Raw genomic sequence first — 21824 nt, 5'->3', positions numbered from 1 at the left:
TTTTCTTGTTAAATACAAAAGATTACTCACAAAAGAAAAATGTTTACTATGGCAGATGTGGAATTAGTTTGATTCTATAGTATTTTTTTTTTTGTTTCATAAACAATAACCCTAAGATTTGCTCATGCCATTGGCATCTTCCATTTGTTTTTGCAGTTGAGGTAAATAGGAATCTAATGCTGCTCAAACTAGTAGCTCTTAAAGTGCCTTCAAGTACACCATTTGAGAACAACTGTGTAATGTCAATTATTGGTGTTTTTTGACAGGGGAAATCATTCATCATATCTCTGGACTACATATATTTTAGTGATTTGCAAACTCACAAATAACATGGCAAATAAAATTTTCCGGATTTACTGATTGAATCGGGTGTAGAGCAAATAAGCCCAGCACAAAAATTACTTTCTTTGTTTCGAGGGGGTCGCCTTGGAATGGATGGAACGATGGCGTCCCCTATTGGATAGTTCCCGAACGTACCAATTCACCATGTACCATAATGAAATCTGATAACATTAAGTTTCGAATGTAATTAGAACATCCAAGGCAATGTATTGATAAAATAATGTTCTCACAGAACGTAATTATGTTGATTGGAGGGACATTCTCAAATACAGAACATTACACAAATTTCTCACTTATATGGTTTCCTAACAATTTTAGCAATTTCAAACACCATTACCTGATACTGTGAGTATCAGGCATGATCTTGTCTAGTGTCACTATAAAAAGAATTAGCTGAGCGATAGCCGTTCCCTTTTTTTCTCCAACATGAATGACTCATCACACGTCACACGCATGGCGCATCCGTGCGGGCCTGCACTGCGGCCATAAGTTCAGCACGTGGGCCACACGTTGTGACCAGTCGTAGCAAGAGACAAAATCTTTCCACAACAACAAGTAAGAGGATGGTTTCAGATTTGACACCATTTTTGCTGGTTCTTGGAAATGAGCATTTTTTTCTGTACTAGGGAAGTTCCCCAAATCGAATAGCCTCATAGCTAAAACTTTCTTTTTGTGCTGGTAACTTCAGACTTTCACCGGTCGAAAACACTTGTCTCCGGCGCCATTTTTTTTTTTAATCCTTGATTCTGTGTATTAATAAATTGTGTTCTATTTCAATTGGCCTGGTTCATTGATTCCATTTTCTTGGGATTAGTAGTTCATATCAGAACTCAAAGTAATAACGTAAGTGATTTTTTTTTTTTTTTTTATCAGTCTGGCAAATTCTAGCATCCTTCAGAAAGAAAAAGATTTATGGTGGAGCACAAGCAACACCCAGAGGCAAATGTGTTTACTGATTGCAGTAAAGAATAATTCATTTTAATCCTAACGATTTTCAAAATTAAAGCTAGAAAAATCACTACACGGCCATAAAGGCAAGAAAGAGACTTGACTCAATTTTTTATAAAATTAGTTGTGGGAGTCGATAAGTCTAAATAGTGTACTGTACACCATGTTGTGTTTGTAGGATTTTGAAAACCCTGAGTATTTTCCATTTTCACCTTCATAATGGCCAACAGAAATGGCTAAACTGGTGGATTTTTCTCAGGAGACTGAGAAAAACCTCACAGAGGTGTATGATGAGCTTTGTGTTCCCTAAATATAATAATAATCAAAATGCTAGGGTTAGACTCATGAGGGCCCATAAAAGGTTTTCGGAAATCACTTTGGCTGACTTCTGGTTCAACTGCTAACTTTCTGATTTTTTTTTTAATTGGAGGCAGAAGAAAGTTCATAGTCATTTTATTAATGGGCACTGTCTCAGTGGAAAAGGGGTCAACAAATCTAATAAAAAGAGATATAAATGACACACGTGTTTAACCAACATAGCCGTTATGGAAAATTCATATGCGGCACTTTACATTGAAAGTTGACTATACATAGCAGCATTAATGGACTGATCAGGTCTCTTGGGGGTCAGCAAGCCCATTAACCCAGGAATCCACACATTGTGCTGCCCGTCAGTCCAGACTGGATCTGGTTTCACATTCAGAAGATGCCGTGCTTCTCGAGTAAAAAATACTGTAAATCAATAAAATAGTTTTACATTTAAATAAAATATCAAATTTGGTAGGAAACACATTTTAGTAAATATTTGATCATATAAATATAGTATCAAATGAAATACATTGTGTTGTTTTTTGGCCAATAATGACTTGTTATTCCCTGTTTCTACCAGAGTTCGTAAGAAAAGACATCATAGACATAACAAGAACCGCTAGCATGTCTTTTGTCATTGCTCGTTGCAGGCAGAACAGGAACGTCTGTGTAAACGAGAGAAAGGACCAAGATTATCAAGAGCAATTGTTAACAAGACATTGCTTGGAAAAAACAAACCAGCCTTTTTCTTTCTTTTGACTCCCCCCAGTGTTGGTGTGAGACATAATGAACAAAAAAAACATCTATATGAAATTTAGAGAGTTTGTTTCTGTTTCTCTTTGATATATTAAAAGTTTGCTTTGATGCCCTAAGAGAACATTGCTTGCAGTAACAGATTTTAACATATTAATCAAATTTAGCGACTCCTTTTAATATTTGATGTCTCTGCTGATTGTAGTTTTATATTATTACTCGACTTGCCTAATGCATGAGTAAATTCACAAGTTGTTATAACAAGCTCAGGCTGTTAATTGACACATAACCGCAGACGGCTCGACATTGTCAAAGTTTACTCTTAAACAAAATGCTGAATTAATTTATTTTCCTGGCCTTTTACAGAGGCTAGGTTTTTTTTCCTTCCCAGGAAGAGTACATTAACTCCGTTACATTTACTTGAGTACGTTTTAGGACATTTTGTACTTTTAGGAATATTTTTTAATCCCTATACTTTTACTTTTAATTGAGTAAATTTGTGAAGAAAGAATGGTATTTTTACTCTGCTACATTAGGCAACATTGAAGACGTTTCTTAATAAATCCTCTCCATCTGTCTGTCTCCGCTAAGCCGCATTTATTTTGACAGAGACCTCCGCCAGGCTCAACCATGTTCAACCAATCAAACATAGCAGCCTTGTCACCTGACCATATTTAACTTCAGCGGGGGAAAAGATGTTTACGGAAGAAACAGATCCAAAATGCCGCTTAGCAATACTGACTAAGATAACACAGAAGAGGAGGAGCACCCCTGGCCTCACATCAATAGCATGTACCCTTAAAAAGGGTGCCAAAGACCCGCTACAATATGGAATATCTCCTTTGTTCTAGTTCATGGGCTTGTGAGGCACCAGGAACGGAGACAGGAACCCAATTGTGTTAGTTTCTTAGTTTTATTGAGAAAGAGACGTAAGCTGGCACCCACGATCCAGTGAATGTTGGCTGTGGGGAGCAGGTCGCTCGGGACGCAGAAGTGGTACTTCGCTGGCGGGCGATAGCGGTGTAGAAGAGGGGAAAGCAGGTCGGGTGGTCGGGGCGCAGGAGCAGAGACGTGATCAAACGGAAACAGGTCGAGGCCGGGAAACGTATGAGAGCCAAAAAACAGGGAGTCAGGTTCGGAAAGCTTGCCTTAGCGGGGGTAGAAGGTTCGCAACGATCGGACGCCGGTAACAGGAAGTCGGGAGGTTTAAAAAGTGGCAAGGAGCTAATCAGCGGCCAGGACTGTTGGCGCCACCGGGGAAGCCGCAGGTGCCCCGAAGCAGTAATCATGACAGCCCCCACCCCCCCCTCAAGGGACGGCTCCAGAAGTCCCAAAAAACAGGAATGCAAAAAGACAAAAAGTAATCCAACCAGCAGAAAAAAGTAATCCAACAGGCTGAAAAAAGTAATCCAACAGGCAGGAAAGAAAAAATGAACCCAAAAAATATGTTCATAACTCCACCGCGTGAACTGAGGCACCATCATCAGCATCAGGAGGTGGGGCAGAAGCAGAGCCCGGAGGAAACCGAGCTGACAGGCAGGCGTCGCAGCCGGGCAGACTGGTGTCGCAGCCGGGCAGACGGATGTTGCAGGCGGGCAGGCGGACGAAGCGTCAGGCAGGCAGGCGGACGAAGCGTCGGGCGGGCAGGTGGACGAAGAGTCGGACTGACGGGCGGAAAAGCCGAACTGGCGGGCAGACGAGCCGGACGGGCGGGCAGACGAGCCAGACAGGCGGGCAGACGGGCCAGCAGACTGGCCAGCAGACGAACCAGACGGGCGAGCAGACTGGTAGGCAGAATAGTCAGACTGGCGAGCAGAGTCGGACAGGCGGACAGGTGAATCAGGCAGGCAGACCGGCATGGTAGACGGACAAACAGGCCTGGCGGAAGGCATGGCAGGCGGACAGACCGGCATGGCAGGTGGACAGGCGGACGAGTCGGACAGGGCATCAGGCATGCAGATGGGGACCTCGCACAGATTGGGCGTTGTGGGAGGAGGCCTGGAGCGGCCAGGATGAGAGGCAGCGTGCAGACAGGTCCGGTGGCATTCAGCCCCCCACTCCAGAACCGCCCCCGTCCGCCAGTCCAAGCGAGGGTTGTGCTTAATCAGCCACGGGTGTCCCAGGACGAGTGGTTGACCGGGGGGAAGGAAGCATGTGGAAACTTAACCGCTTGCGGTGGTTCCCAGACAGTTTCATTTCCACCGGCTCTGTAACTTGCGTTGCCGTGCCCAATGGATAACCATCCAGAGCTTGGGCAGGAACTGGGGTTAAAAGGGAAACACACCTCAATCCCATTCTCCGGGCTAAGGTCGCATCCAGGACGTTGACCTCTGCGCCAGAGTCCACAAGGGCGGACAGGGACTGGGTTGACCCGGGGCTCCGAAGGTGCACCTGGAGCCTTGGCCTTCCGGTCGGGGAGATCGGGGTGTGAACGGAACTTAACCGGAGGACTCCAATTATCCGATGAGCTCCCCCTTTAGACGGGCAGGATGATATCCGGTGTCCTTGCCCGCCACAGTACAGGCAGAGGCCCTCGGAGAGTCGACGCTGACGCTCCTCGACGGACAGCGACGCGCGATCGGACGTCGGTGACAGGGAGTCGGGGGGTTTAAAAAGTGGCAAGGAGCCAATCAGCGACCAGGGCTGTTGGCCCCACCGGGGCAGCCGCAGGTGCCCCGAATCAGTAATCATGACAGGGCTAGCTTGTTGTTCTGCTTGCAAAGCCCGTTAAGACAATTATTTGGGCTTTAAATGTGCTACTTGGTGCTACATGTGCATAATTTATTTATTAGATTTATACTATTTGTATTTTATTGTTTATTAAAGCACTTGAATTTTCGTTTATATTTTAATCTACTTTTAAATTAAATGTCATTTTTCGTTGATTGGATGGACTTTGATAATTTGATGACCTGACAGGTTGTTTTGAAAAAAATCTATAAACACGACATTGCAATAGTTACTCAGTACTTGAGTAATATTTTCACCAAGTACTTTTTTACTTTTAGTCTAGTAAGTATTTGGATGACTACTTTTACTCCTACTTGAGTAATATTATTCTTAAGTAACAGTACTTGGGTAAAATTTTGGCTACTCTACCCACCTCTGTGTAAGTGTGTTCCAAAAGTACCCATATCCCCTTAACTAGGAATGGTCGTATGATTTGTATTCTATTTTTTAAAAAGCTAATTACAGTACATTACATCCTTTGTAAGGCTATTTTTTCATTTCTTTTCAGACCCATTAATGCCGCTCACTCAACCAGAAAAGGGTTTTTGTGTGCTTGAATCTGCAAAAACTGAATCATGGAATGTAATTCAACATGCATTTCAGAGAAAATTTGGAAAGGAGCCACCAGATAGAAGTCCGTACCATAGTGCGATGGCATTCAACATTCAACATTCATAACGGATGGGTGCTTATGCCCAGCTAAAGCAACAGGATGCCCCTTAACTTCAGAAGATGTAATTGGACAAGTGCATACTGACCAGCTCGGTAGCCTAGATGGTAGGGAGCCCGCTGGGAGGTCGCTGGTTCAAGCCTCGGCCGAGTCATACCTAATACTTACAACAATGGTACTCATTGCCTCCCTGCTTGGCGCTCGGCATTAAGGTTTGGAATAATGATGGTCTAAAATGGCGGCACCCTGTTTGGCTGCGGCTGCATCGGCTCGCTACCGTTTAACTGTACGGGTCAGGTGTATTGACCTTTCGTTCTGTGTGCATGGTTACAAAGAATGACAATAAAAGTAAATTCCATTCTATTCTATTCTACTGCTTTCTAGCAGAGACCCCTTAAATTAATCGCAGCAGCCAGTAGGGAATTTCAATTTTCGGCAACAATTATTTGGCATGTCTTAAGAAGATGACTGCACATGATGCCTTACGAGCTGCAGATAGTTCAACAGACAAAGGACACGGATAAACCATGTCCTGGCCACCCGGATGTCCAAATCTCACACCCTGCTATTTCTTTTTGATGGGATTTGTGAAAAGGTTGGTCTATGCACCCCCTATTCCCATAGACGTGGATGAGCTGAAGGCACGAATAACAAGCTGTTGCATCTATTAACAATGCAATTCTAGGACTTTTGGCATGAATTTGAGTAATCGGATTGATGTGTACAAAATGCTGCAGCGAGGCTTTTAACTAAGACAAGAAAGTTTGATGACATTACCCCGATTTTAGCTAACCTGCATTGGCTCCCTGTTAGCTTAAGATGTGATTTTTAAGGTTCTGTTGGTAGTATACAAAATCATGCATGGACTTGCTCCCTCATATCTTTCAGATGTAATTTCGCCCTGTGTTCCGGTCGGGAGCTTTCGCTCTGAAAATGCCGGTCTACTAGTGATCCCAAGAGCCAAGAAGAGATCCGCAGGTTCGAGAGCGTTCTCCATTCGGGCTCCGGTGCTGTGGAATGCTCTTCCCCCTGATTTTTGATCTGCAACCTCAGTGGAAATGTTTAAATCTAAGCTTAAAACACACTTCTATTCTATAGCATATGAATAACCTATATTTTATGTTGACAATATCTGTGTATTATTTGTTATTGCAAAATTCGTTTCAGCCTGGTCACCCTGAAATGGGGATTACCTCATGTGTGGTCCCTTCTCAATATTTCTTCATTTACCTCCGGTTGAGGTTTTGAGTTCTTCCTTGCCCTCATAGAGGTTTTAGATCAGGGGATGGTATAATAATAGTCTGTGGTTTGCAATAATATGTGGTCTGTGCAGCCCTTTGAGACTCTTTGTGATTAAGGGCCTTACAAAAAACATGTCTTGACTTGACATGTGTGTCGTGTGACCATTGGTGCTCACATTGAAGATCTTTGAACAACCCATGTAAAAATTGAGATTGAGAGCTTCCTGAATTTACTAGATGTGTTTTTATATCCTTAATAGTTTCCAAGATATTCAATGTGAAAAATCTCCCAGGACTTTTGGAACACCCTGTACTATGGAAGAGGCAACACAGCCTGCAAGCATCAGTTGTTTTAAAACACCTTTTACATAATATTTCCAAGTGAAAAAAAAGCCAAGTCTTTTTTACATTTCTCACAATCTGTGGATTTATTCAGTTGGTAGAGTAAGCAGTTGGTCTCATCTTTTTATTTAAAGGTTTATTTAAAATTTCAAAATATTGTACTTGCTGACGCCATCTCATGGCTGAAATAATCATTGCACTCTGGCTCTTTTTGTTGTACTTGCAAGTATATCAAACTGGTCAAGTCAAGTCAAGTCATGTTTATTTGTATAGCCCTTAATCACAAGACGTCTCAAAGGGCTGTCCATAGTTCAAACTATTATTGCACCATCCCCTGGTCTAAAACCTACATGAGGGCAAGGAACTTGTTTGATAAACCTGTTTTCTTGGATGCAACAGTAGGGGGCAGTATTGCTTCACATGACAACTCGATAATGAGGACTGGTCGTTTTTTACGCACTAAAAAATAAATAAAAATTCTTCATTTAAAAGCATGGTCAGACTGCGAGGAAACACGGCGATGAAAAAAATTTCAAGCATTTTCCAGATACTCACCCAAAATTCAAGCATTTCCCTGACCTTGAAAACATTACAATTCAAGCACTTTCAAGGATTTCGAGCACCTGTACGAACCCTGTCCTTTTTATAACATTCATCTCTGGTAGTGTGAATAAAAATAAGCGTCATAACGAGATATAATGTAATGCCTTTTTGTATGTCATCTATAGCATAACTGGTCTGGTGGTTAGGAGTCAGCACTTCCAGCGCCACGACCTAGGTTAGTTTCGCAAAAACTATTTCAATCGTGGTCAGCAAAATTTTACGACTGTTTATTCATTGCACAAATACGTGCATGTGTAGGAAGTGCTTCTGTAACGGGTGTAATAATAACTTTTGTTTTATTGAAATTCCTGCTGAAATATGTGTATAGTTTTTGGTAAATGTCCTGCAATGCTGAGTCCAACAGTGCCATCTGCTGGTATGGGGTGGGGTTTGGTTTTGGCTTCTAACATGTGACCAGGAGGCGGGGTTTGTTGTTAGTCTTATCAGAGAGAACTACAAAGGTAAGACCTATCTTTTGGTGCTCCACAAAAGAAGTTAATTTTAAACATTATAACCCCAGCTGACAAATCTCTCACCATGCATAGTAATGTGATTGATATTGTCAAGCTGTTTACGTTTATTTTCGTTTTGTTTCTGTTTTACTAAATATTAATTCCCCTTGTAGAGATCAAAGAGATCAGACCCAGCAGAAAAAGCTAATGTTGTGACTCATCCATTTGCAGGTAAATTGTACCCATTTTTATACTCATTATTGTTTTTATTCCTATTTTCTCATATACATTAAAAAAGGATGATGTTGGTTAAAATTCAGACTAAAGAAAAACATGTTGAATTCATTGTAAACGTTAAAAATCCACTATACGATCTCTTGTTAAAAGTATCTTGTTAAAATGTAAAGATGTAAAAATGTATTGTGATATTCAAAATGTATTTTCTGTAAAGTGAAAAGAAAGCTCTTTGATATGCTTTGTTGTTAGTCTTATCAGAGAGAACTACAAAGAGATCAAAGAGATCAGACCCAGCAGAAAAAGCTAATGTTGTGACTCATCCATTTAATAATAATAATAATTTGCAGAAACTGTAATAATAAAAACCTCATCATCCAGTCCAGCGTGAATGTGGATCTTTGGTGGGACACGTACACCGCGGTTACACTTCCAAACTCTTCCTTTTTATCTTTTTGAGGGTTTGGGTTGGCATATGGACTGTATCTGAAACAAGTCTTTTTCTTACTTTCATCATTTAAGTCAAGTAAAGTCAATTAATGTTTATTTTCTAGCCTTTAATCACAAAGAGTCTCAAAGGGCTGCACAGATCAAAGACTATTGCAAACTACAGACTATTATGACAACATACCCTGATCCAAAACCTACACGGGGCAAATAATACACAGATAGTGTCAACACAAAATATAGGTTATTCATATGATATAGAATAAAAGTGTGTTTTAAGCTTAGATTTAAATATTTCCATTTAGGTTGCAAAACGAAATCTCAGGGGGAAGAGCATTCCACAGCACCGGGGCCCGAATGGAGAATGCTCTCAAACCTGCGGATCTCTTCTTGGCTCTTGGGATCACTAGTAGACCAGCAAACATGAAATCACAATGGACCTTCTTTTGTTTATATCCGTCCACATAATAGCTTCCTTTAAGCGCATTTCTTCCATCACTTGTACCTTGTCATCTTTCTGAGTAATAAATAGGTAGAAAGTTGATGTTTAAAAGATAAATAAAATGAAGTGAGGCTGCAACCAGTTCAGGGTGTCCCCTGCTCATTGCCCAAAGATAGCTGGGATGGGCTCCAGCACTACCCGCGACCCTAGTGAGGATAAACGGTGCAGAAAATGGATGGGTGGATGGATTGAAGTAAGTCTAAAATGTGAGATTAGGGGGTTGAAGATACTTGTAAGAACGATACCTCCCTTTAGAGGGCGCCCAAACCGCAATTTAAACCTGTAGAGTTGCTTTATAATAGTAGGGACTTGACAACCTGCCTTGAATTAACCGCTCCAATAGAATACAGCATACAGGAATTTACTCTTGCTTTCGTTTTTGTTATTTTTTTTTTTGAACATCAAATGTATTTAAAGGATACGTGTTTAAATTCAACGGAGGTAAAACTGAACTGTTACCTCCCTCGTGGGGCGTTGGGGGTGAAATTGTAGGAAGTAACTTTCAACTTTTTCCCTGACGACAAGAGGCAGAAAACACGTCACGCAAATCCTTGAAACTTCTCCACATACTTCCCATTTTTTGTTTAGAAAGGGAAAATCTCGACGCAAAAGCATTACAGGGTTGTTTTTTGCCATATAAAGGTGGACTTGAGTGATTTCTTTCTCTACCTTTATAGGGAATCGCAGGTGAACATTGGGTTTTTCCTTCATTACATGTCGCGTCATTGGACTATTTCTCATGTTTTCTGAATATAGAGCACAACAAACACTCCTCGATATCGGTCCTTTCACAAGATGGAATAAAAGTATTATTCATAAAGGTAAGTTCATTGTTACCATTTCTAAGAATTACCTGAGTTTGGGTCTTTGAGTTAATCAGTAGGGTGTGTTTTGTTTGGAAGTGGTTTTAAGATAGGAAAAGATTCGTTCCGAAAGTTTGACCAATGCTTTTGTATTCAATTCTTAATGGTTGCATTTTTTTTTTAATATTATGTTTTATAACATTTCAACATAAATATCCAATTTTTATGTTTTCTCCCAGATAAAATAACTTAATTCATTAAAAATGAATATTGATTTAAATAATAACACTACTTACATGAACTATTGTTGGTAAATTATCATTTATCTTGCATAACATGGTGCCCGTAGGATGATTTAATCGAGCCTGTCATATATTTCTGAGTATGTCGAAAAAAGAAGCATTTGTTAAGTCATTTCTTTCAAAAGTTTTTATTTTTTAAATAGGTTACAGTTATCCCCTCGGTTATCTCGGTTGATGGGGACCAGAACCCCCGCGAAAAGTGAAAATCCGTGAATCAAGTCAAACTTTTGTAATGGCCCAAATGGTCATACAGTGGAACCTCTGTTCTCGACCATAATCCGTTCCAGAACCCTGTTCGATCACCGAAATCATTTTTCCCATTAAAAATAATATAAATCGTTTTAATCCGTTCCAACACCCTGAATGTTTAACGTAAACTTAAAGCTAACCCGGGCTAATCGTACGTTAGCGTTATCGTAATATTGCGTACGAAAATTACGCTAACATAAACGTGTAAAAATAAAAAAATCAGGTCGTTTACAAGTCATTTAGCCCCTGTTTCTCCACAACAAGTGGTGAACGGTTCATTGGAAAGGGGGCTCCGTTACAACACCCTCAATGTTGGGCTCCGTTACAACACCCTGAATGTTGGGCTCCGTTACAACACCCTGAATGTTTAACGCAAACTTAAAGCTAACCCAGGCTAATCGTACGTTCGCGTTATCGTAATCTTCCGTACGAAAGATTACGCTAACACGAACGTGTAAAAATAAAAAAAATTCAGGTCGTTTACAAGTCATTTAGCCCCCGTTTCTCCACAACAAGTGGTGAGCGGTTCATTGGAAAGGGGGCTCCGTTACAACACCCTCAATGTTGGGCTCCGTTACAACACCCTGAATGTTTAACGTAAACTTAAAGCTAACCCAGGCTAATCGTACGTTAGCGTTATCGTAATATTCCGTATGAAAGATTACGCTAACATGAACGTGTAAAAATAAAAAAATCAGGTCGTTTACAAGTCATTTAGCACCCGGGTCTCCACAACAAGTGGTGAGTGGTTCATTGGAAAGGGGGCTCCGTTCAAACACCCTCAATGTTGGGCTCCGTTCCAACACTCTGAATGTTTACTGAATGTTTAATGTAAACTTAAAGCTAACCCATAAAGAAAAAAATTATGAATAGGATTTCTTACCTTTGTGGTGGTCAGCAGAAGGCGCAGATAGACGTTGGTGCTATTATTTCTTTCTTAAATGCAATAGTTGTACGCACTACTTTTCTTTTTTTCACCTGTAGCAACTTTGCTGTTGCACTGACTTTCTTCGGAGGCATAATAAAGGGCTAAAACACCCGTACGCCGCTCAGCATCGCACCCTAGCGTACGCACTCATGCATTACCGGCGTTCGAACTCCAATTTTTTGACCGAACAGCGAAGCAATAATTTCTCGAAATTTTTGGTCGGACTCCAATTTGTTCGAAATGAGAGCCGTTCGAAAACCGAGGTTCCACTGTACTAACCTCAAGATGATGTCCTTACCGACTGAGAATACTCGACCGTAACAAAATAACAACTATTGATCTACATTTAAAAACACAGAATTGCAGTTGAATGAATGGTCTTTATTATCATGATACAAAAGTACAAAGAAATTGGAGGGCTTCTCCTTTCAGTGTTAAAAAGCGATTTACAGAGTGGCTGGCTAGCTGCACGCAAGCATCGGGCATCTTTGGAATTGAGATATGAGGGACCAAAATGATGCAATTAAAGTTGAAATTGGCAGTATAAGATCGGTCTTTTTTTTTTTTTTTTTTTTTTAAATCCTGCTTACAAAAATAGTTTTACGGCACACACACAAAATTTATAAAATATAGGGGAAACTTTTCCGTTGATAAGTATGCATATGCTACCATTTTATACCTAATTAAAAAAAAATCAAAAGCACAAAAAAACATCACAATTTAGGATTTCTGCTGATTGGATCGGACAATTGCAACATTACTCTGTGGTGTAAATGTGTATCGTATCACGAGGGGATTTCTTTCAATTTAGTTATTTAAGGATTTAAGCCTTTTGGAGTAGTTATCATTCGTAATTAAAGTTACTGAAGGATTTCGGTGCTGCTTACATATGTACACAAACTAAAGTCTTTCTAATATTTTCTTTTCTTCAGGATGAATACCGGAACTTCCAATGGAGAGGCTCATGTCGTACAGATCTATCAGAAACTGTCCACGGATGCGGCTGCCCACTGCCTGCTACAGGTCGATCCGGGTGACACGGCTGCAGCGGTGGTTTCCAATGCTGTAGTCACCCTGGGGCTGGACCCTGGCCGCCAGTATAGCTTGCTGGAGGTCAGGAGCAACAACGAAAAGCAACAAGTGCGTGTCGATGAATATCCCCTGGAGAGAGTCCTGTTGTGGCCCCCAGAGGGACAGAAGAGACACCTGCAAAGTTTTGGGTACTATTTCACACTGGAGGAGACTGAGCAAAACCTCACAAAGGTGTATGATGACCTTTGCAACCTCCCAACTGTGACCGAAGACGCTATTGTGGATGTTTTACACTGTCGGTTTCGCAATCGCAAAATTTACACCTATGCCAGCAACATCCTGGTCGCGCTAAACCCCAACAAGTTCCTCCCTGTGTATTACAACCCAAAGTATGTCAAGTTATACGAGAAGCAACCGCTTGGCAAGTTGAGCCCGCACATCTTTGCAATGGCCGATTTGGCCTACAGAGCCATGCTAAACACCAAAGAAGATCAGTGCATGGTGTTATCTGGCGAGAGCGGCTCTGGTAAGACTGAGAGCTGTAGCTACCTGGTCCACTGTCTGACAGCACTCAGCCAACAGACGTACTGCAGCGGCTTGGAGCGTGCAATCCTTGGGGCCAGCCCTGTGCTCGAGGTAGGTCACCTGATACACATCCCAAGCAGCCCAATTTAATCAATTTTTATTACACTACAGTATTTTCTGCACTGTAAGGCGCACTCCCAAAGATAGTCTTTTGTGGTATTGTTTCATATATAATGCACAACCGACTATATGGTGAATGTAATTAAAAATACAGTCACGGCTAGGGTTGCACGAATAAAAAGTACAGTATTTGTGCATTGATTGATCAGTCTAAATACATCACTAATAGTAATTTCAAAATATTGGATGCAACAGGAATTGAACACGACAAGTACGCCAGACCCTATCCACTAGACCACCAGGGATAAAGACGACACATGGAAAGACATTACGCGCTATTGAACATTTAACCAGTACCGTAGTTCAGAAAAGATTGGGCACCATTGAAATACAATATTGTATCGCTGACTCGCAAAGTCTTTACAAAGTGCACGAGATTCTCAATTGAATGACGAGAAAGGCATCGTGGCAAGTAATTTTGTCATCCTGAAAGATATGCTAACCCATGGCTGCACATATTTAAAACATTTGTCACTCAATTGTTAGTTGGAGCTGAGAAAACGTTAAACAAAATTGTATGCCAATTTCTAATCACTTTCTGTTTGATTATTTTTCTAACATATCTGGTACTGGGACTAAAAATAGTGTGATAATTGAATAACATTTAATGCCTTTTCATCTGTTGTTTGTATCCTAATTGGTCTAGTTTCTGGGATCTGGTTCTCTTCCTGCCACGATCCAGGTTTGATTCCTATAGCTTTCAAAGTAATGCAATTGTGAACAACCATTCATGTCCTTAGTGGCCTGGTGGTTAGGTTTCGGCGCCCCGGTTCGATCGCCTTTGCCACCACTGTGATGCAATTGCGCTCAGTGATATATTTCATTGAACAATAAATAATTGTAAAAATATTGTAATGCATTTTCAATTTCAGCTGCACATTTTAATTTTTGGCCAACTAGGGATTTTTGGGTGCACTTTGTAGTCCGGGACATACGGTAACTAGAAATGGGAACAATGCCATCAGTGGGGTAAGATAAAGCATCGTGTAAAGGTATTGTCATAATTTCTTCAAGCACATTAAAAAATTGACTGCTATTGAAAATGCTCCAAAAATGTTTGCCAACTGACCTCCCCCAAAGTATAGAAGATTAAATGGAATAAGACAAGATCTGGACTAAAAAAAAAAAAATTAAAAAATCCAGCCGGACCAGACACGACCACACGGGCATTAAAGCCCTATCCAGCCTGACCAATTTACTTAATTTGACTTAGCCTGAAGCAAACCTGAAATTTCATATGTTGTTTGAGAGAAGATTGGAAGAGGTGGGGGGATGTGGGCTAATACACTCTCAAAATATTACCGGTACTCTCTTTTAGAGGTGAGAGTTTTAACTTAACTCTATATTTCTATCAGTACTATGTGAATAGGAACTTTGTGCGCACTGGACTCAATTGTTTTGGGCTTTCATTTTCGTCACTATATTTTTTACAAAAGCACTTTAATTTCACTCCAGAATGACTTGCACAATTATCCAAAAACTTAGGTGAAATTGAAAAGGCATATGAAAAAGAAATATCGTAACTAAACATCTAGAATTGGAAATAATATTAGGTACAAGGCAATGAAGGCCTTTTTTAAATTATTTGGGTTTGTGTCCAGGATTAATAAGTAACCTGTGACAAGTTTTGATTTTTGCATATTTGCTAAGAGCCTCTTTCTCAGTTCCTCTTTTTTATTTGAGGACACATTGATGATCACTTCTGCGCCACACCAAAAAGTAAAATGTACAGGAAATGCAAATCATTTATGGTTGTATTTCCTGTTAGAAATGGTGCTGATGGAACACAGAAATTGGAAAACCAAATTGACATTTTATAATGAAATAGTTCATAAATTACTGGACTTTTGTGTGGGACATGAGACACCAACACATTTGATGCTGAGAGTTACTTTTTGTTACTAATTGGCAAAAAGAGCTACCAGTTTGAAATGCAATTCTAAAATGACAACTTATTAAGTTATTACTATTTTGTTACTATGTTATCACCAGCTTGTTATTATTAAAGGTTGAGTTTAAAGTCAACTATTAAAACATAGTTCCAGTTATAAATCGAACTTCTTGGAAAATACCAATGACCCATCATCACTGGTAAGCTATTTTCTGTCCGCGGGCTTCTCAGGTGCTCTTAAGGGGCTACCTGGTGCCCGCGGACACATCGTTGGAGACCCCCCTGGTGTAGTATATGTTTCTCCTTTTGTCTGGTTATAAATCAGCACCAAATAATTATGACTCAAAGTACTTCACTATTTTAGTATATAAACATCTCTTTGTCAAATGGTGATGATGGCGTCTTAGTAATATCTTTTCGACTCTTCTTGTTTCTGTGTCACCTTTTTTGTAAAGAGCGTTGTTCAGCAGTCGCAGCAGCTTTCAGTTTCAGTTACTCAACTTGTCCAACGTTGACTGCATGCAAAAGTGAAACTAGACTGAATAGTAACTGTTGGCCAGCTTTTTAATATGGGTTGGAAAACGTGACCAGTGTTCAAATAAAATGTAAAATGCACAAAAAGGCATTTTAATTGAGAAAATACCAACCTTTTTTATGTCGTAGTTGCCTTTATTGGTTCTGTAGCAATCTTCTGAAAATCTTTCAAAATAAGCATTTTACTTTAAAAGTATGGCATTTGTTAGGTATGTTATCTTGAATTTGTCAACAAGAAACAGGAAGTTGACCACACAAATCTTTTACGGAATAATGGAGGGTTATCACATTTTTATAATTTTGTGAAAATAGAGTGTGACATAAAGTTTGATGATTCACCATAAAACTATTTTTTAAAATGTCACAAATCGGTTGTGTAACCCTTAAGAGAACCAGAAGCCCCATGACTACTAGTCAGCTTTATTTTGTGCTTATGAATGAGGTAACGGGAAGCTTCTCTTTAAATTAGCGTCATTATTTTCTTGCTCTGTCAAATTTTCTCTGGTATGACATAAACATGCTTAACAGATTCTCTGTGCCTAAAGAAACCCCACTCAGTCAAGTCATTTTTAAAATGATGTCTGTTCGTATACCAGTTTGGAGACTTCCAGGGTCTGCACTCTGACTCACATCTACCAGAGTTTTTTTCCCAAAGGAGTCTCATTTTGCCAACAGGGGAGCTCTGAATGATCGTTTGATCCTGTTTTGGGTGGGCCTTGGTCAAGTGCTGCACTTTGGTGTCTAGTTTTTAGGATTTTATTTTGTCTTCCAAATTTAACCAGCATTGGTAGAATGTTGTATTAATGTGGACTGTGGACTTTGGCCAAACCATTTATAATTTAATCAGGATTCGGACTGAAACCGAAACGTTAATGGGATGCGGTCACTAGAATCCAAACTGTGTAAGAGCGAATGGGAGTGGTTGTCGATTTAATTAAATTGATTTGGTGTATTTCTCCCTTCTCCATGATAAGGATTTCCCTTTGTCCTAATAACTTACATTAGCTGTGCAATTTGTTGTGTTGGGAATGTGGCGCGCTACAATGGGAATGTGCAGGGCGTTGTCTTGGAGCGGTAATGCCACAGAGGGAAGGTGAAACGTGTCGAAACAGGATCTGCCAGGTCTGGGACTGAATGCACTCACAGGATTGTGCGCATGCGTGCAAAGATGCATTTACACACGTATAAAAGTCACCCTTTAAAACTAATGTGCCATTTTTTGATTTTCAAATATATTAATTTCTACCCCTGAAGCTTTTTTTCTTTCTATTGATTAAAGAGTTACATTTGAAAATATAATTTGTGGCCATATTCTTTGGAAAGTGCTACTTTATTTCAATGAATAAAGGCAAAATATAAATGCATTGTATCATGTTTCACCTCACTACAAAAAGTAATTGCATAGCCCCCCCAGATTACTGACACCCAAAAGTAGCACGTTACTCTGAAAGTAACTATTTAGTTACAAATAACCGTATCTACTCACATTGAAAGTGATAGAAGAAAAGATGTACACCAACCTGTGGAAGCGATGAAGCCTTCATATTTCTTGGCTTATAAAATCTTGAGAGCTTGCAAAAAAAGAGTTGAGAAAAATTTCATATCCAGTTTGTCTATTGTCTTCAAACCACTCTAATATTTTCTTTTCAAATCCTGGGTATTGTCCAAGACGTTTTCCTATTTTTTCTCCAAGTATGGTAAATTGCAGAAATTATTTTACAAATAAAATGACCAAAATTCAGCACGTTTTTACCATAAATTCAGGTTTGCCCCGTTGCTTTTGTTGTTCGCGTAAAACCCACGTCGCCTCCCTACGTGCTGTCTACCATTTGCTACTGGTGACACACGATCAATTAAGGTGCATAAAAACTGGCACCCTGATTTCAGTATTTTATTTTATAGTGGTGAATATGACTTGGATGCGAGTATTTACGGTAGGAGGAATATCAGTAGGGAGAACTTACGTGTCAGCGCACACTGAGCTTGAGACGCCGCAACAATAACTGCATTTAGTTGTATTTTTTAGGTAGTTATAAACATCTCAGCCCTAGCGTGATGATAGAGCATCTTGTTTGTGGGGGAATTAGGTTTGTATATTACTACATTGGCGGAGAAGGAACAGTCAATGAACAGAATGCATTGTAATTCATGTTCTGCTTTTAGAAAGCGGAGTAACGCATGAGTCCTCGATACCGAGAATAATAATTGTGTTGCAGGATTCCTTAGTAACTCGTTACTCCCAACTATGCTAATGAGTATCAAAACCACCTTTTCCTTCCAAATGTTTCAATAGACCCGGAAACTATACTAACGGTGCTGGGAAGCATAAATTAAATTAGTGTGCCAGAACAAGTCGTAAATGTTCTTTTATTGAAAAGATAGCCCTTAAAAGGTGGCCTAAAGTGTAACTGTAATCACTGTTCGACCTTGTGAATGACAGTCTAAAGGCATAACTCATTCTCAGGGTTGTGTAAGGTTACTTTAACTTGATTACTTTCAATTACTTTTGGATTACTCCAATACCAAATATGCTAATAAAAGACAAAAGAAACTAAATATGAATAAAATTATGACTCACAACACGTAGTAAGCTTTCTCTCCTGGCTTTGATCTCCAGCAAAACTAACATACAATGAAACAGAAACAAAATGAAAATAAATCCAAACAGCTTGCCAACATCATTTTTGCCGTTCCATGTATTCCGTTACTCCCCAAGCCGGCACAAAATTTAGTAATTTTATTCATATTTTGTTTCATTTGTCTTTTATTAGCATATTTGGTATTGGAGTAATCCAAAAGTAATTAAAAGTAATCAAGTTAAAGTAACCCTACCCAACCCTGCTCATTATCTTCTTTCAAAATAAGTTCAGAAGACACTCTAAACTGAGGGTAAGATTCAGGGTGGTAGGCAAAATTTATATTTTAAAAAGTCAGCGCTCTTTATACTCCTGTTGGGTTTGATTAAGCATCAATAATGTACAAATATTTTACACTCTACATTTCCTTCAAGTATCACTATTTGCAATGTGTGACATTTAGTGCTAGTTATAATGCATTCCTTCAAATAATTTTAAGGTAATAAAGATTGTCCCCTTTTTCCTGTTAATCAGACATATATCCAAAGAAATGGTTTTGCAGAAAAAGCAACTTTGGGGTATCATGAATCAGCAATTCTTCAATTTATTGAGCTCATTTTGAAACTTAAAAAACTCTATTACATTGAGATGTGAATTTGTCTTTTGTATTGTTTGACTTGTTAAAAGTATTTATTTTATTTATGACTTAACCATTTGTAACTCACCTGGAAATAGGAGGTTAACAAACACTTTTTATTTATTTTGTATTCATTTATTCTAGTTTTAAAACTGGAATTATATTTTGGAGGAGATCTGAAATTGTGCTTGTGATAAGTCATTCAAGTTTCACATTGCCAGGAAGAGATTAAAGGCACAATTGTCCCATCTCTTTGATAGATTTAAAGCGAGATAAAAGAACTATTTCCAATAAAGAAAGGCCGACAAAACACACACACCCCCACCAAGGTGCATGGTTATATTAGCATCAGTTGGTTTGACTTGCGTGCAAATTTAGGGGTCACTGCCAGAACTCTCATATAAAATAGGAAACCTTGTCATGTGGTTTTTTTTAGAGTTAGCACAGATGCTATTAGGACTGTGCTGTGTTTCTATAGAAGTCATGAATAATATCAGAGTAAACTAGATTAGTCTTTGTATTGCAAAATGATAGATTAAATATTTAGCTTAATTTACCGATTGCATTGCTTGTGCTTCCAAGCAGTCTGTTATAAACAATTTTTAAATTATTTTTATCTTGCTTTATCTTTCTTTCTGCTTATCCCAAAAATAATTAAAGTGTCAGACCAAACAAAACATTCCAGAAATTTCTTATGCAGTGCCTGCCGGTGTGTATCGTAAGTGCAGTGTTAGGTGTAGCGGAGTACCCTAGGCCTGTTAGAACATGACCCTTTGCAACTCAGCCACTGGAAAAAGAAGTAACTCATACTTTCCTTTAACTCTGGTATCGGTTATTGTTAGACTTTCACATGAGGTATTGGCCCGAGTGTGTTCTGCCTTGGTGTGATTGAGTTGCGAGTCCTGGTGAAAACGGTCGCAAGTCAAGGACAATGAAAACACAACACTTTTTATGTGGGGGGAGAGGGTTCTAATTTCAATGTACTCCTTTCTCTGTGAGCTCAAAATGTTCTATCATTCTGGGTTCTTCCCTTTGAGTTTATTTTTGTATGATCCCTAGAGATGCACATCAATATCTTAAAGTATTTGTTTAAACAGAAATGGGATATTCACCCTGTCTTTTCAAGCATTATTTCTTTCTTACTTTGTTTTTGTGACAACTCCAAGCAGTTACTTCAAATTTCATTGGTCAAAAGGTCTTTTGTGGCTTTATCTTCATGCTGACATTGCGATCATTTTGTCTCCCACAGGCTTTTGGTAACGCAAAGACTTTAGCCAACAACAACTCAAGTCGCTTTGGGAAGTTCATTGAGCTCAACTACCTGGAGAGTGGAGTTATACGAGGGTAAGAGGTTACTGCTAGCAAGTAATCCCATAGCAATGTGTTTACACAATTGGTTTCTTAGGGCAGTCATCAAGACGTACCTACTCGAAAAGGGCCGACTGGTTCTTAGAAATAAAAACGAAAGGTAAACGTGAAATGCACATTTTCAAGTGCCATTATCATAAAGTTGTTGAACAGAAACAAAAAAAGCATGCAATATTTCTGGGTCTATAATTACAGGAACTACCACGTCTTTTATTACCTGCTGGCGGGAGCTTCCAAAGATGAGCGGGAGGAGTTTTGTCTATTACCGCCTCAGGATTATCTCTACCTCAAGCAGGTACCTTTGCTCTTTGAAGGGCGAGGTAACGTATGAGCTTTGAATCCTCAACTGAACTAAATATCCGTTGGTAGTACACAGAGTAATACTGTAATTAGTATACCAACACATACTTGTTTGATTACACCAGGTGATCTAATGGAAAGCCACTTGTAAACAACTCAGAGGATTTAAGTGATTTCTATAAATTGATTTTAATTTTAATAGTTATTTTTCAAACGCATTCCAATAGTTGTCTTACCTCAAAATATCTGACAACCTTGGACAGGCAACAGAATGTTTTGAGCTGACAACAAAGGAGTCATTTTTTTGGAAGTAAAAATTATATTATCATGAATTCAAAGATAGCCCTACTCTCTTATTATGATCTCCTGTTTCAAGCTTTACGCATAAAAACTTGCAATATTCTACAGAGGAGGCAGGACTCCCTGATAAGATGCTTGGTTTTGGTTTATCTTTCTTCCAAACGACTCCCAGCAAAAACAGTATACTCACCGTAAAATTATATACTATACGCTGCAACTTTTTTTCCCAAGCTTTTAACCCTGTGGCTTATGCAATGATGCAGCTAATTTATGCATTTTTTCCAACGTCCAGCGGGAGGTTAAGGGGTATACAGTATTGTTAAAACTCTTTCTGTGTACCGTCTTTCTTTGTAAGTGTCTTATGTTTCAATGTGGGCACATGCAGCATATAATCACGTGCGGCATATGTATGTACAAAATGTTTTTTTCTTTAAGAATGTACTGGACGCGGCTGATAATCAGGTGCGCCTTATAATTCAAATTATACGGTAGTTCCAGTAGTCAATGATAATGGGGAAAGCTTAATCGAAATTCAATTGTGGCGTTTTTTTTTTGTTTTGTTTTTTATTTACATTTGCATAAAGAGTCATCGATGGATCTTGCCATGGACAAAAATGGACACTGAC

General features: G+C 39.4%; 1 protein-coding gene across 5 annotated transcripts in view; it reads left to right on the top strand.

Moving 5' to 3' along the window:
- LOC148373577 (unconventional myosin-IXb-like) overlaps window positions 1-21824 on the top strand; it is a 47668-nt gene that overhangs the window by 4811 nt on the left and 21033 nt on the right. Inside the window, exons 1-6 of one of the 5 annotated variants that reach the window (XM_088326876.1) lie at window positions 9954-10260; window positions 10330-10394; window positions 12788-13523; window positions 20480-20574; window positions 20636-20698; window positions 20794-20893. In XM_088326876.1, the coding sequence (XP_088183002.1) occupies window positions 12789-13523; window positions 20480-20574; window positions 20636-20698; window positions 20794-20893 (993 nt within the window). In that variant the 5' untranslated portion in view covers window positions 9954-10260; window positions 10330-10394; window position 12788. Of the gene's footprint in view, window positions 1-9950; window positions 10395-12787; window positions 13524-20479; window positions 20575-20635; window positions 20699-20793; window positions 20894-21824 lie in introns of those variants that run through there. The other 4 variants (XM_088326866.1, XM_088326901.1, XM_088326885.1 and 1 more) reach the window with 4 other exon arrangements.

This window comes from Urocampus carinirostris, chromosome 1 (assembly GCF_059441175.1).
Source record: "Urocampus carinirostris isolate Australia breed hairy pipefish chromosome 1, RoL_Ucar_1.0, whole genome shotgun sequence".
In the NCBI taxonomy this organism is placed as follows: Eukaryota; Metazoa; Chordata; class Actinopteri; order Syngnathiformes; family Syngnathidae; genus Urocampus; species Urocampus carinirostris.
This window is presented reverse-complemented; position numbering and strand designations above follow the sequence as displayed.